Source organism: Lepisma saccharinum, chromosome 1 (genome assembly GCF_977018435.1).
Source record: "Lepisma saccharinum chromosome 1, izLepSacc3.1, whole genome shotgun sequence".
Taxonomy (NCBI): Eukaryota; Metazoa; Arthropoda; class Insecta; order Zygentoma; family Lepismatidae; genus Lepisma; species Lepisma saccharinum.
Genome location: NC_139229.1, coordinates 178,845,471 through 178,862,894, shown reverse-complemented (window position 1 = coordinate 178,862,894; position 17,424 = coordinate 178,845,471). Strand labels below are relative to the sequence as shown.

Sequence of the window (17,424 nt, the reverse complement as noted above, 5' to 3'; positions counted from 1 at the left end):
GTTGAATTTGTATTTGCTTCATTTTTATTGTTTATCGTATTATTGTGACTCATTGTCTACCTAATTAAAATGAACTCTATCCTTCCTTGCAAAATAAAATGGACAAACACGAAATAGAATCTGGTAACATTCTATGTGAGGATTTTTTATGTATTTATTGCATACTTTACAATTTGTGTAATGGCAACACTGTTAACTGTATTCTGTGAAAAGTAATTTTTGTGTTTACTTGCCTCTAGAAAGGTACGCATTATAAGTTTAGAAGGACACAAATTGTGAATATTTTGTAGTTTAGCACTTCTACAAAGGACTAACGTGAAATCTAGATACATTGCAACTAGAATTTAGAGCGAATAGTTATCGTTATTGTACCCTCACGGCAGGACACATATTTCGAAGACACCTTCGCTTCTGTAACGTTTTTTTCAGTTCAAAAGGTAAGCTTTTCTACAATACATACTCTGATAGTGCCATCACAAATATTTTATCGTGTTTTTTCTACTAATATTGTTGGAAGACGTATTATACTATAGTACGGTTTCAAAGATCACAATTCCATGCACAAAAGGGCATTTTCTCGACAAGCTCTTAAGAGTAGCCATAGTTGCGTATCTAGGGGTTTGAGTAGGCTAAATGCGTAGGAATGTAGTGGAAGTTTCGTATGATTTTCCTTTTCCAACAAAGTAAACTGTATATAGCTAGCGTGACGGGTAAATGAGATGGAATAGAAACGTAAAGGGGTGTGTGAAGGTTAGCAAAAGAGGAAAATGACGTGACATTGGGCACATGAGGTCCAATATACAATTGTCCACCTTCAATTTTTAAAATATGGGTAAAAATTTACTATTCCCCGAACACCTGTAACATTTTCGTTTCGTCACTTTTAACATTCCTACTTACCTATCTGCTTCACGCAACATTCTTTAAGGTGTATTCACGTTTTTTTGATGAAAATAATATCAATTTTTCACATTACGAGTACTTCTTTATGTGCGTTGTTTGCTTGCATGTGACACAGTATTGCGCGTACACCTTCGTACATAATCGCGCGTCGTGCTTGTGTTTTGTCGATTTTCATTCGGTATCCAGTGTTTCCAACCTTCGTAACCCAAAAAACACTCCTGAAGAAACTGATGTAATAATTTTTTTTTTTTACTTCGCATTGTTTGACGAACAAAATTTTAACTATGCTTGCCTAACCTAACTTTGCCGGAAATGGTTTGTGGGGCTCTCTGTATGAATTTCACCACACATGTACAACACTTCATGTTCGTATTTTTTGTTGGAAACACAGTGAACATCAACAAAACACGAGCACGATGTATGATGATTTACGAAGGTATATGCGCCAAAGGCTATTGTCCGTCGGAGAATTAATTTTGGTAACATTATAGTATAGGGGTGGTGGATTTGGTAAAAATTTACTATCCTTCGGACACCTCTATTTTTTTGGTTTCGTCAATTTTTGACATTGATACTTACGTATCTGCTTCGTGGAACATTCCTGAAGGTGTATTAACGTTGTTTTGATGAAATTAATTGCAATTTTTCACATTACCAGAACGTCTTTCTGGTAGGTGTTTTCCCTTGCCTGAGACACAATATCGCGAAACTTTATTTTTCGCGTTCTGACACCAAATTTTAACTATGTATCCCAACCTAATCAACTAACCTATCCACGCACCAATGGTTCGTGGGGCTAGCGCCAATGGTTCATGGGGCTAGCGCCAATGATTTGTGGGGCTAGCGCCAATGGTTCGTGGGGCTATCTTTTTCACTATTGAAACCTTTGCGTGGCCTACTAACCTATCCACGCGCCAATGGTTCGTGGGGCTAGCGCCAATGGTTCGTGGGGCTATCTTTTTCACTATTGAAACCTTTGCGTGGCCTACTAACCTATCCACGTGCCAATGGTTTGTGGGGCTAGCGCCAATGGTTCGTGGGGGTATCTTTTTCACTATTGAAACCTTTGCGTGGCCTACTAACCTATCCACGCGCCAATGGTTCGTGGGGCTAGCGCCAATGGTTCGTGGGGGTATCTTTTTCACTATTGAAACCTTTGCGTGGCCTACTAACCTATCCACGCGCCAATGGTTTGTGGGGCTAGCGCCAATGGTCCGTGGGGCTATCTTTTTCACTATTGAAACCTTTGCGTGGCCTACTAACCTAGCCACGCGCCAATGGTTTGTGGGGCTAGCGCCAATGGTTCGTGGGGCTATCTTTTTATCTATTTAAACCTTTGCGTGGCCCTACTAACCTATCCACGCGCCAATGGTTCGTGCGGCTAGCGCCAATGGTTTGTCCACACCCGGCACAAACTTTACAACACACCCACCACATGTCATTCTCCAAACCCTCGATCCACAGTTCTAACTCTCGTCGCAAACGCAGGGAGTTCGAAACACTGGATACCAACAAAACACAATCACGACACGTCATGATAGTCACGACGGTGTATGAAGGTGATGGTGTATGAAGGTGTACGAACTTCATGGTATACGCAGATGTACGCGCCAAACGCTATCTCCGTCGGAGAATTAATTTTCAACGAACAACATGAATTTCAGCTCTGAAACATTCCCAAATCACACAAAACACCTTCCTGATGTTCGACAATGCTACAGGAACTAATTACGGTAAGTAGTTTCTTCTGTAAAAATAAATAAATGTGTCCGAAGGATAGTAAATTAGTACCGTGGATTTCTTCAAATTTACAGGAGAAAGTACTTACGGAAATCATTTTCTGTAGCATTGTGGAAGTTCGTGAATGTGGTTTTGATCCATTTTTATGCATATACATGTTGTTTTCTGTGATAATCTCTGTCCGACACGCTGTTTCTGCTGCTGCCATTTGCTTTCTGCACAAGAGCACAATGTTCGGTGTGTTAAGATGATGTAACCCCATAGTCAGTGTCTCGAACTCGCCGTGTTTTCACTAGAACATGACATGTCGAGTATTTTTATTTTTTTTAACTATGCTTGCCTAACCTAACTTAACCTAACCTTACGGAAAATGTTTTTTGGAGCTAACGTCAATGATTTGCGAGGTATTAAGCATAATTTCAAATCCAGGCACGAAAGAAGGTATTTTCTGGTGAACAAGGTTGCAACATTGCATAAATCGACAAAACACTCGCACAACATGCCCTGAACCAGTACGCTATCGCCCGCCATAATGTGTTACAGAATCGAAATAACAAGTAACAGTAAGTACTCGTAAATGTAAGAAATAGACTTTATCTTAGTTAGAAATGCATTATTTCACCTTAGGAAATGTTCCGCATTCCAAAATAGGGTAAAATTTTCGTACCCGCAAAAAGTATCTCTTCAATTTTACAGGAGAAATTACTTACCGAATGCAGTTTATTTATAATTGTGGAAGTTCGGGGAAGTGTTTTCTCGCATGGTTCATTGAATTTTGCCGGTAAATCATCTATTTTTCGATATAAATATGTGACCGATGCACAAAAGCTCTTGCATCCATTTACTTCCAAGTGGAACTAGCCTGTGTGTGATGACGTAATCGTGGTCAGTGTTTTCAAACACGTGTTTTTGTAACTGAAGAAGGTACGTTTCCGCAAATGGTTTGTGGGACTATGTGTCAATGGTTCGTTGGGCTATGCGAGATTGGTGTGTGGGTCTACGCATATTTTTTTCGAAACCAATTTATAACTATTGTAACCTATACGTGAGCCTACCTAACCTAACCTTACCAGAAATGGTTCATGGGGCTATCTGTGCATGGTTCATAGAGTTTTCGAATCTGCAATGGCGGCCGCGACTAAATTCGTTATGGGTCATTCCATGGGAAGTCACCAGAATTGTCCGGAAACGGGTCGCCTCATAGTGACAGATTGTAACAAGCTTTTGTGCACGTATAGAGTTAGTAAGGAAATATCATTGTGTGAAATATCTCGTTTCAAAACATAATACATATTGTACAGGGTACCTCCAAAGAATGTGATCCTTCAAAAAAAGTACAAAACACCGACATTTTCACATAATTGTTAAGAAACAACGAATTGAGATAGAAAGTATGTTTTTGCTTTATTGTACAAAGTAAAGTATACTTAGTTATAACAAAATGTTGATTTTGCCTTACCTTTATATGTGTATGCCCAGGGAGTGGTTGAAAATCATTGTCGTTAAGATGTGTGACAGAAAATCAGGTAAGTTTATTAATTTCCCCCCTATTGATGAAAGCAGCCAAAGTCTTTATATTCGTCATAGTGTGACTTCTATGTATGGTTCATCAGCACACACCCTCATATTGCTGTTTTATATTCCTGGTTATAAATTACAGACACTTTTTACAGTATGTGTGGGAAAGAAAGTGCAAAATGAGGCTATTTCAGGAGTTAAAATCTTGTAATGGGAAAGGTGGCAACACTATGCAGGTGGTATAATTGGAAACACCTGAACTTTGGTATTATTTACAGGAAATATGAAAATTGCACTCTGCCTCATTTGGTATCTGTTGCGGACATACAAAATGCGTGCAGTGTAGAATGTCCGTAATACGGAAGTTTCCAATAATCATATCCCAAGTCAACTGGAAGTTGTAAGTGGAAAGTAATTTCAAGGGATCAATCGGAGAGTTGCAATGTGGAATATAATTTTACATTGACAGTGATGGTTGTCAATTTAGTTCACTGATAACAGCTCATTTGTATGTCGCAAATGCAGTGTGAATACATTGCACAGTTGCTGAATCCAGAGTATAGGTTCTCCCGGTAACTGTGCCAGGTGGTGAAATCCTGAGCAAAATGTCAGTGTGTGGAAGCCAACATGAATCTTCCTTGCTCGGCCATGTAAAACTCTCTGCAGGTCCATGAGGGTGTATAAATTTGACACGATATTCACTGTTGTCATGAGACACTTCTGTAATGATCCCCAACCACCACTGCAAATTGTACAGACAAGCAACATATGATGAACTGTGTAGCATTATTTTACCTTGTGTTACCGGCAAGTTGGAAACTTCTTTAGATATCACACTAATTCAGTTCTTGTAGTCATGCTGGATATGTGAGATCTAAGCATGCGTGTTTTGGTTAGTGGTATGAAACAATGGAGACTTCTTGTTCCTTCAATGCGAGTTGCTTGAGCAAATCGTGGCTTTAACTTGTCTGTTTGCTGTTCAATTTCCTTAGAGCTGACATAGAAATCCTGAATGCTCTTGATTGTAGATGTAAATTCACATAGTTACATAGGAGTTAGAATATGATTGTTGTATGGTCTTTGTATGCTTGTCCAAGTTGCCAACCGTTTCACTGTGGCACCTACACCAACCATCAGACGGTTTCTTCCCATGACAACTAGCAAAAAGTGCCACTCTGCTTTCAAACCAAAATCCTCCTCACGATGACAGAGATTTATAAAATTTTTCCTGTTCTTGTATTGTGCAGAAGATCCATCACTGAAATACACAATTTCCCGTATAGCTGGGAATCTGTTTCTGAGAATTGAGAGAACTTCTTGTTGAAAGGAATAAAAAGATGCTGTGTCATGAATCAGGTGATCACTTATAGCACACAGAGAAACTGTACTAACAGATAATTCATTCCGCACATAGGCAACAAAAGGATGAAGTGTGGCTTGAGAATTTTCCCAGTGAAATCATTGCACGGCGTCTTGGGCTATAAAAGCACAATTCTGAGAAATCTACTAGAAGGATGCACTCATCATCTGCAAGCGATGATTTCTTTGTTGACAGAAAGTGGCTTTGTGCAGAGGTAATAAAATTGTGTCTGGTTAAGGCTGGAATTATTTCAAGGAAAGTAGCAATGAATTCTTCTGTTGTTTGTACGACTGATGTGAGTGTGCTCCTGTCTGTAGTGTCCCACTGTTTCTATGTTATTTCCTCACGTTCTGCACACACATTTTCTAGGTACTCCTGCACTTCGTAGCTTCCTGGGCAGCTTGTACATTCACCAAACATACTTGTACACTTCATATTTGATATATCACAAACACATTTTTCCATTATAGTAAGAAGTTTGATATGGGGCAGCATGAGCTTCATATTCTGATGTATGATGCATACACACACACTATGAGTTCCACCTGCTCCTGGAAGAACACACCATTTTGGACGTAATTCAGCAAATTTTGAGAACCCCACTTGCAAGTTTAGATGTTCATTTTTAAACAATGCATACAACTCTTTTAAATTGCACATTACCAGATGCTTTTGTTTATGCACCCTTCCTCCGTCAACCTTCACAAAAATGATGTCTTTCTTTCCTCCACATATTCGGCTGTTTTCATCATTCTCATGAAACTCAATGGTATCCCCATTCAGAGCAATGCCAGTCTTTGGTGAAGGCAGTGCCAGTATTCCTTTCTCAGCTTTCAGTTTTTTGGCTGTTCGTACCATGTACTCAGTAGTGTTTAACCTTTGTTGTTTGCCAACTATGAGGGGCAAGAGAGAGAATATTTGGTACGGTATTTCTTTCACGTGTGTGTCACATTTTCCACACAATTTTTGCCCAGGAATCAGTTTACCACCATATATCTTTGCTGTTTCTACAGTAATTTTCCTTAGTGACTTTTTACAAGGACCCTTGTGATAGGAAAATGGGTCGAAGCAATGAGAACCAAATATGTGTGAATATTTTTGCAAGTAAACCTTTGCATGATGGAAACAAATGTTATCCACACTACCTACTCTAAATTTCAACAGTTCTTGATCTAAACCTGGCAGGGTGCTTAGTAATACAGTTCCTGTTTTTGGTGTGTAGTGATGTAGGTGACAAGCACTGTCTGTCTTCAAGCCTACACTGCACTGCACTGAGGGTTCATGTGGCACACAGCCTGTGTTTATTTCACTTTGAGTTATCACACACAGAATGAATGTCTTCCTGTCTCTAAGTACAGTTTGTTAACAAGTCTTACTGTCATTCACACTAAATAATCGAAAAACAGCACTGCTCTCACCAAAATATTACAGTACACCACCAGAAGCCAGCCTCATATCACACAATAGATTTGGCGGGAAAACAAGTCTCCTGAAATTCACATGAAACAAATGAGTATCAAAATGCACAAATGTTTCACAATTTGCATTAACTTTTTTGTTTTGGAATATACTCTTTTACAGGTGTAAGTGCAAGGGTCGAGGTACAGCAACCTCAAATATTTGAAAGGAAAACTAAATTACGCATTATACCTGCACACAGATATTAGCAGAACGGCAGTACACATAATTCAGTATTCTATGAAAATGGTTCAGAGTGCAATCATGAAATTTCTCCTGAGGAACATGTTGGAATAGTACAATATTTTACTGCCACTCATTTCTTCTTGATACCTTTCCCTCATATGGAACTTTGCACCCAAAAAGAGTGCTTTTTTTAGCTTTTTCATATTTTTAACATACATGACACACTTTTTAAGCAAAAAGGAAATATATTGCAGTCTTCCTTTTTAGTGTGGAGACCCCACACTTTATGAACTGTTCTTGTGAGAACTATGAAGATTGCACTTTCTTTCCTTCCACTTTAAAATATGACATAGATTTCCACATATATGTGTGGGAAGTTCCTTTTTCGGATATGAAAAACACAACCACAAATTAATAAAGTTGTCACCAAACTTAACTTTTTTCATTGTATATATTTCCTTTACATAATACAACAACTAGAAATCATATGTCATTTCTTTTCGTTACGCTACAAGCATTTATCTCGTACCTTCGCGTTGTACGTTACCACGTCACTACACACTGAGACGGTAACTTTAATCAGTCCTGTAGCCCAAACAAATGACCGTAGACATAAATAATTTTACAGTTTTCCATAATACCCTCAGACATACATTTGTGCAAAATTTTATTAAAATTGGAAATGTAGTGGCGACTACCATTTCGGTGATTTGCCATGGAATGACCCTTATACCAGCGTTTCACAGTGCCAAAGGATGGGGCTTTATCGCCAAATGTGGAAGTAAGTTGATCGATGTACTCTTGTCTTGATAATCCACGTCAAAAATCTTAAAAAATCATAGCACGAAAATGTTCACGAGTTAATTCCATTTTATTGTTGTCGCGCAATCTCCAAGGCAACATAAACAACACAAATCAAGCTATTGACAAAACATTTGAAGTACGTTATGGTCAATAATGCCAGACGATTCCGTGCAAACGTCAAATCACACCTAACTTCAGTCAGTGGTACCAAGGCTCAAAATATAAATAGTGACCCTCGTATCCCTTTGCACCTCACATTACATCGCATAGTTGCTACAGCTGCTATCAAACAAATACACACATAGGAATTTACAGAAGAGAAGGATCATTCTCCGGTAAACACACAGTAAGTCTTAAGTAGAACTCGATCAAAACAGAAAGAGAGCGTTGTTTATGAAGCCACTGGAGGATCCTGCATGAACAATTATAATTCTTTGACCTTTACCCAGTGGTACTGACAGTTAAACGTCTCCCTCTTTGTCCACCCACATTTTATTTTGTGTCTGATGGGCATTGACCCACGTTTTGTCCAGATAAACAATGGGTCGTCCACTGGCCCGTAAGCGTCTAATTTTTCTTAAAAACTCATTTATTTTATTGACAACATCTTTCCTTTCCATGAGTAATTTCCTCCCTGAATCATTTGTCTTATATACGAGGCACATCCAGAAAGTAAGTTTCCCTATTTTTTTAAAAAAAAACCAACACAGTTTCAGGAAACCATTTATTGGCAACAGGTACAGCAAAAGTTCAGCTATTTTTCAACATAGCAACCACCAGAATTGAGACACTTCTTGTATCGTGGTATCAACTTTTGGATCCCACTGTCGTAGAACTCTGCCGCCTGTGAATGGAACCAGCGTGTGACAGACGTCTTCAGCTCTTCGTCTTTGCCAAAACGCTCACCGGAGGACAGGAATTTCTTGAGGTGCAAGAAAACGTGAAAATCGCTGGGAGCCAGATCAGGACTGTAAGGTGGATGATCAAACAACTCCCAGCCAAATTCCGTCAAAACAGCTGCTGTGCGCCGAGCCGTATGTGGACGAGCATTGTCATGGAGGAGCACAACACCTGCAGTAAACATGCCACGCCTCGTGTTTTGAATGGCACGTCGCAATTTCCTTAGTGTTTCACAGTAATGGTCAGCGATCACCGTTTCACCTCTGGAGAGGAAGTCAATGAGCAAAATGCCCTTCCTGTCCCAAAACACGGTGCACATCACTTTCTGTACCGACAGCGTCTGTTTGAATTTCTTCTTGACCAGAGATCCACTATGCCGCCAATGCATTGACTGCTGCTTGGTTTCCAGGGTGAAGTGCGAAATCCACGTCTCATCGCCCGTGACGATCCTGTCTAGGAAATCATCGCCGTCATCATGGTACCGTTGCAGGAATGTCAGTGCTGCTCCTGTACGTTTCATTTTGTGTTCGGGTGTCAGGTTTTTCGGCACCCACCTGGCACACAATTTTTTGAACAGCAGGCGCTGCGTGACAATCTCATGCAACACGGATCGCGATATCTGCGGAAAAAGACTACTCAACTCCGTAATCATGAAGCGACGGTTATCTACGATGCGCTGCCGCACCAGCTCAACCAATCATCAGTGATGAGGGGCGGATGCCCACTGCACTCTTCATCATGGACACTTTGACGACCTTCCGAAAACTGTCGACACCAGCGACGCACCATCTGCTTGCTCATAATGTTCGGCCCATAGACCTCACAGAGCTGACGATGAATGTCAATAGGCGCAATGCTTTGTGCATTCAGGAACTTTATCACTGACCGAACCTCGCTTGCGCCGGGAAAAGGAATACGAGCTTCCATTTCGGACCACTGCTGCCTCGCTACTGGTATGCGGTGGGAGAAGGAATACGAGCTTCCACTTCGGACCACTGCTGCCTCGCTACTGGCGCCGGGTGGGATCTGTCTGCCTGGCATATGATTGATACGTCTTAGCTCTGCTGCGCATGCACAATTTACACAGCTCATTATGTTTACTTTCACGGGAAAAAAATAGGGAAACTTACTTTCTGGATGCACCTCGTATAACACCTATATCTTTTATCACCTGCCTGAAACCCCAAATAGAGCCCACAAATAAAATGCTTTGCTTTACGCGCTCATAAATTTCTGAAAGGCTTGGTATATTGTCTTCTATGTACATTTCGTACACGGTATGCCGAATGACTTCTTTATCAAAATTATCTGCAATGCTTTTATTACGCTTTCGACATGGTCGTTTCTTACCAGGTATTCTTAATGGGGATCCTCTTTCTTCAGCTCCTTGCGTCTCTTTCAGAATAAGGCACACACTCCTTTTGGACACCGCCGTGGCTTTCACAGTCCTATCCATTACAAGGCTCACACACGGGAACGGTTCGCAAGAACGATGACACTTAAATTCTTCTTCAAGAAACCTGTATACATTGACAATTATTTCACGGGCATCTGAATGTAACGATTTTCCTTTCCTCACACTCTCAACCAAAACCACACACAACACGAACGCAATCAACACCAAACAAAGCAAAATTACTTCATAAGCAGAAGCACTGACCTCTCCACTACGAGAAAATCCACGTCCATGACAGTGTGGCAGCAAAGGACTCAGATTCCCCTCGCGAAGGAAAGTGCACTCCCTGGTAGGCTGAAAACAAAGCATGTGCTGTTTCCAAAGCTTCTGCCAGTGAACGGAAACAGTCACGTGATACCCGAGAAAGTCTGCTAGCAGAAGGAAATCTACGTTTTGGCGCCAACTGTTCCACTTTAAACCTTCTGCGGTATAATTTCGGCCTCGTAATTAAGAATCTGCAGTTAAAAATTGGCAGTCACTTCCAGCAATTGCGAAATTACATGGACATATTAACGCTATGATTGTCGATACACTGTTATGGTAGCCATGTTTGATTATGTGAACAAGTGAAGTTCGCTACCCATTGCATGGAGCGTTGATTTGGATTTGAGAAAATGGCATCTTGAATAAGGTGGATAAAATGTTTGCCCCACAAACCATTCATGGTAAGGTTAGGTTGGGCAAGCATTGTAAAAATTAAGGGTCATCATAAACAAGTTTTGAAATGCTAATCATTGCAAAAAATAGTTGTTTTCTTCATAAATCAAGGGTGTTTACTTCATTGACGAACCCTCTTATTTTGCAATTTCTAGTGCCAAACTTAACTGCAGATTTGTGATTAGGAGGCCAAAATTAGTAAGTATGCCGAATTTCAAACACATTGGAGAGACTTCCGGTAACTTCTGGTATTTTAAATTCACTCCCAAGTTCTCTTGCTGTACCCTTCTGAATTTTTTTTTGAAAAATCAAAAATACCAATTTTAAAAATTTTGACTGCTGATCAGTACCATACAGTACTACATTCCCAGAAAAGGAGAACTTCCACTTTTGAGTTTAACAGGTTTATAAACAATTGAAAATTTTGCCATACATTAAACCAGTTTCCATTACCACATTCTCACATATTGGTCTCATGGCCGAGTGCACCAACGAAGATCAAAATTTATACTCTGATTGGGAAAGGATCATTGGAAAATTCCATTACATGAAGATAGTTCAAGACTTGATCGCGATCATGAAAAGAAGTTTATCTTCTGATCGGCCATTTGCCACCTTTGGTGGCTGGTCCTGGTTCACAATACTGACGCTTCGACTGCAGGCAGTTGTTTTTAAATAGAAAAAGAATGGAAAGTGATATTAAGTGCATGCTAGCGATACAATGCTGATAATTCGAGAACTGTGTAAAAACTGCCAAAAGAATAATAATAATAATTTGTGGTTCTGTGGTGCAAAGTCGTAATGTTTGTGTTTTCTACCCCAGAACACAAATTATATATAAATGTCATACATTGCTACATGGTGTTGGAAATTTTTTTGTATAAATTTACGAAAATACATGTTACTGGCTATTTACACGACACGACAATATAAATATATAAGAATTAAGAAATGAAAAATTCAAATACCACAGACATCAGTAGCATCAAAATCGAATGCATTTTGTAAGACATTAAAGCGTTACGAGCCAAGGTTCTGTCCCGTAGAAGAAGGTTCCATGCTTTCTCCTTCTCCTTTGTGTTGGACCGTCATTTCTTATTATTTTACTACACTCTACTACATCCTTGTACTCGTCGACAAGGTTGATTAGTATATAATCTCAAATTCAGAGAAGTTTGCAGCCCGAATTACTTTCTTCTCCTACATGTTGATACTTTAACACATGACACTACTCTATGTGGTTCTTGATTGTAATCTGTTTTAGCCAACCAATCAGGTATAGCCTTACAAATTAATCTCGGATCAGTTGAACGGAATCTCATGAACGTTATTTTTCGTTTGTGCAATGCAAATCTTTAAACCAAGTTCATTTAGAGTGGATTAAAATTGATCTCGTTCATCTGAACTTCGAAATAATCGGCGTTGGTGCATGCGGCCATCATGAAATCAAAATCTAGTCTTATTTGACATGGGATTTTAATTCTTCATAAAGATAAGTAACAGACACAGCTTTCAAAACATATTAAAGCTTCCAAAATATATGTGCAAGTTCCAAAACATATTACAGGTTCCAAAGCATACCACTTCCGTGCACTCTGCTTAGAACTGAAATTAGCAATTCAATGAACTAAAAATTTGTTCAGCTGCATCAGTATCTTCCTTTGATATTGAGTGATGCCTTCCTGTTGAGCCAATAGGAACTGGGGCACCCACAATCTTTAAAACATCGGGAATTGGAAGTGAGCACTTGTGGTGGTGGTGCTGTACTCGTATTGCAGCTGGAAATCTATATCTAGCAGCCAGTCATGTTATAGCATAAAGTTCACGATGATTTCATTTAACTCACAACTGATATCTATAACCTACACAGGCCACAAACATCCTTCTTTGTAGGTTGTGAATCTGAATATTCTCCTGCCGTTTCAGAGATCTTGGTTGGACAAATGAAATTTCTTCTTTCTTGCTGTTTAAAGTTCGTTCAATATAGGTTCGTCCATCACTGTGAGTCCAGACATGTGTCTTCATAATTCCTTTCACAGGGCTAGTTTGGTTGGATCATTCTTCTATTTTCTGCTGGCGCAATTCTTCAACTTCCTCTTTGGGCAACAGGATATGGGCTGTTGATGTGTATGACTTCACCACTCTTGTAAAATCCTCGTCATTCTGAATTGCAGTTGTACTTGGGCTGGAAAGATTATGTTTTGTAGCGTGGTGCTTCAGCAGGCCTCCTACTCCATTGCAAGGCCCCTTCCCATGACCAGTAGCACTGTATACCCACTCCATTGGCACAAGCGACTTGGTCAATTCAAACAGTTGGTAACGATTTTTGAAGTGACTAGGGCACCATCAGAAATAATGGTGATCTTTTCTGCGTGCTTTTGCAGCTGTTGTTGAATTTTGCATTTTGCCAACAATGCATGTGCTGAGTCGTGTCCTCTTGTCATCACTTATAACTGTAACACTTGTGGTCTTGTTTTGAAAATATGAGACTCCTGTGTGTGTGTGTTAAAAAAAAAAAAAAAAAACAACTTGGTCATTACTCCAGCGATACCCTTGTACTTCTTGTGGCAGAATCACAGACCAGTTCTCAGCAAAATCACAGTGAAGCACTAAACATAGTGTTCAGCCTCTACATGTCCCTTCACTTGGCGGCCTGTATCTCGGGCCATGAATTTTTTTGGACGGAACAAAAAATATGTGTTTCTTACTTTGTCCGGAATGTTTAATTCAATAACATCTGAGACTATGAAGGTAACCCCTTGCCTGAATTGATATGGACTATGCCCTAAGAAGATTCAGATCTGACCAAAGCACAAAAATCACACTAAGAAGTGAATGGAGGTGCATTTTCATTTCATGTATTTGGAGTACTCTTAAGTGACAATAATTGATACGTACAGTGCTGTGCAAATTAATGCGGACAAAGAGAGAAAAATAATTTTTTTCCAGTTTTTTTACTCTTTATTGTACGTAACATACACATGTCCTCCTATGGCTACTATTAGCTGCTTGATGCGGTTTGGCATTGATTGAACCAAATTTGAACACACAACTTTGATATCACTGTCATGAAACCACACATGAATCACATTGGTAATGACCTTTTGCTTCGTTGAACAGTCCATTTTTGCAACATGTTTCTTCACAATACCCCATAAGTTTTCAATGGGGTTAATATCTGGTGAATTTCCTGGCCAATCTAGAATCGTGAAATTGTTGTCAGAAGCAAATTTACGTACAGACTTTGATGTGTGGCAAGGAGCAAGGTCATGCTGAAAAATTTCTTGCCGGTTGTTGGGATTTTGAACAAGTGGGACAATTCTGCACCTCAATATTTCAATGTATTTTGAGGAATTCATCATTCCATTCACTGGTACAAAGCCTCCAGGTCTACTGCAAGTAAAGAATCCCCAAAACATTTGCGGGGGGGGGGGGGGTGTTTGACTGTCTGAATGCAATGTTCAGGTCATAAAGGTTCACCTGGACTTCGTCGCACAACAGATGATTTGTAGCCATGCACTTCAAAGTAAGACTCATCTGAGAATATTACCTTCCTCCAATCAGCTACTGTCCATTTCTTAGCCCATTTTAGGCATTTTGTCTTCATTTTAATGGCCAGCAATTGCTTTTCAACCGGTTTCCTGGATTTTCTTCCAACTTCAAGCAAGCGATGTCGAACAGTTGATGCATCAATACTGATCCCAGTAGAAAGCAAATCACGTTGCAGGTCCACACTTGTTTTGTATGGGTGAATTTTACTGTTTCTTAGCATTAACGTGTCAGTTCTAGGTGTTGTTTTACGTTTTCTACCACTTTCCTTTTCGTTTTGGAGAAAAACTACCAGTTGCCCTGTAGTTTCTAATTTTTGGCACCACTGATTTCCCAACACCAGCCACTCCAGCGATTTGCTGCACAGTCATGGATGTGTTCTCACTCAATGTAATAATTCTAGAATGTTTTCTGGGTGTTATATCCATACTGAAAACACATAGGAACACGGAGCACAACAAAAGCATGTTTACTACAGCCAAGCACCACAACGACAATAATGAAACAACAAAAATGCTTCAAACCTTGCAATTGTTGTAAACATTATCAAGTACGCATCAAAAAGTTAGCTGATACTACTAGTATAAGTCTATGTTACGTATTTATTCGATTATCTCACATAAAGAGTAAAAAACTGTAAAAAAAATGATTTTTCTCTCTTTGTTCACATTAAAATTGCACAGCTCTGTATGTGCACAGACACGAATAGGCAAATTGACCATCTTTATTTTCTTTTCCATAATTTGTTTTGAAAACAATGAAATTGTACAAACTCTGGAGCAGAAATAGTCATATTGCTGCACATGTTATCAAGAATAGATCCAGTTTTCCTAAATGTATTAACAAGATGGCACACAGTATTTCTGTGTGAAGTTGAATTCAACACTTGCCTTCTTACTCATCTGCAAGAGTTTGTTTTCACATAAGAAAAGTATATAGGGTTTTCTTAAGTATACTTGCGTAGCAGCATCATAACAACATTAATAACACACATCAACATTTAACAGTCAACACTTATCAGTTCACTAGTCATCATGTTAGTAAACTACACAGAAGCGATTATAAAAGACATCCACCAGTATCAAAACAAATTCAGGTGGGCAGACAGAGAGGTACAGTATTCTGAAGGGCATGGCATCTGTTCTCTATAACATGTTTTTGGTCAACAGTGGCAATTCCAAGTAGAAAATTTATGAGTCAAACACTGAATAGAAAAAGCCACCCTTTAGTTTCTTGTCGGTGCCTTAGATGTATCAATCAGTGTTCCACCATGTGCTTACCAAAGAGAAACTTGATCTCGTTTTGTAAACCTATCAAATGAACTATGCACTTGAATTGAGAGGTTACGTATGTCTGATTCTGTCATGCTGTTATCCAGCATTTTTAAGTGGATACATATAAAAATAAGGAAAATACCAAAGTTATTAAGAATGCTGTCTTTTAATTGCAACATTTGTTTTTGTTTAGCATCAACATGGAATCTGGTGGTGAAGATTATGGCGCAAAAAGTGGAGATGAATATGCATCAGAGAGTACCAAGGAGTATGGGTCGAAGATACCGGACTACAAAAGAAAGATAAAAGAGAAAACGGCATGGAAGAGGAAGTCTTTCTGCAAGGAGTGGCTGTTTGACCCAGAGTTTCGAGATTGGGTCAGAGAATATGAAGGTGACAAGCACAAGGTCATTTGCTCAGTCTGCCAGAAGGTGCTGCTGGCTGGTCGGAGCGAGCTGCAAAGACATGCATCTGGTAAGAAGCACCAGAAGAACATGGGTCAGAAGCCAAGGGGATTGAAGGAGGTCCTGGAGGAGCTTGAAATAGAAGATGATGATGTTCCCAACATCTCGTTGGAATCTGGAGAATTTTATTGTAAGTAACCTCATACTTGCTGTAAATTTGTTTCTTGCAGTATGTACAGTCCTGGACACTTCTTGGTTGTAACGATTCCATTGAAAATCAATGCAATTGTTATAACCCAGAAGTGTCAGTGACTGTACATGGTCAACAAATGTAGAAATACTGTTTTTTTATGCAGTGTGATATTGATACATTAATTTTTCTTGCTTTTTAAACATGACTAGAGAATGTTTCTTTGTCGTTAAGGAGAATGACAGATAGGATTAGACAATATGATTCGAGCATGATCCAGTTATCTAGTTTGAATTGTATGTTTTGCAAATATGTTGTACAAAGAAACAAACTCCTATAGTGCTAATGTGAGTGTTCATTGTATGTGTTTGTCTTACTGATCCTATAAACAGTGAAATACTAGTGCTTTTTTTTAAAAAAAAAGTGTGGACTTTAAGAAAGATCTATCTTTAAAATTTCATTCATAGTTTTCACAGATCTTGTTGAATAACTGAATTGTGATTGAGTGTAGTAATTGCTTCAAGTGCAAGATGATGTCTAGTGCAGAAAAGTACATGGTCTTACCCAGGAATAGACAAATACAGGGCAGGGCATCCGGTCGCCATGGTGCCTGAAGTTTCAAATACTGTTCTATTTTTTTTTTAATAATAAAAGTTCAGTTAATGATATTTCAATTACCTTTATCTGGTAATTTATATGGTAGACTCAGCCATCTATTAGAATGTATTGCGTAGTTATTCATGCTGTTACCAGTAGATCCTTCTTTAGGAAACCACTCGTAATTACTTTTAATCCAATATTGTGTTAATTAATAAATTAAATGTTACATTTCAAAATTTTTAGCTTTATCTTAGTGGATTCATGGCTTTCTTAGTCTGAATTTGCGAGATAAATAAAGAAAAAATTATGTTGCCTCCTGAGAAATAGGGGCTCGCACCAGAATTATGTTAAATTTTGTGTACCCCTGGTTTTTCCTGTATTGGTATCAGGACACAAACATGGCTCACAGTACAGCACAAACCTAA

At 39.2% G+C, this 17,424-nt stretch overlaps 1 protein-coding gene across 1 annotated transcript in view; it reads left to right on the top strand.

Moving 5' to 3' along the window:
- The first annotated feature begins 202 nt into the window (after positions 1-202).
- The window catches only part of LOC146004610 (uncharacterized), a 31,270-nt gene continuing 14,048 nt past the window's right edge, over positions 203-17,424 (top strand). The window contains exons 1-2 of the mRNA XM_083143485.1: positions 203-243; positions 15,999-16,399. Of these exons, the coding sequence (XP_082999611.1) occupies positions 16,006-16,399 (394 nt within the window). The 5' untranslated portion in view covers positions 203-243; positions 15,999-16,005. The remainder of the gene's footprint in view (positions 244-15,998; positions 16,400-17,424) is intronic.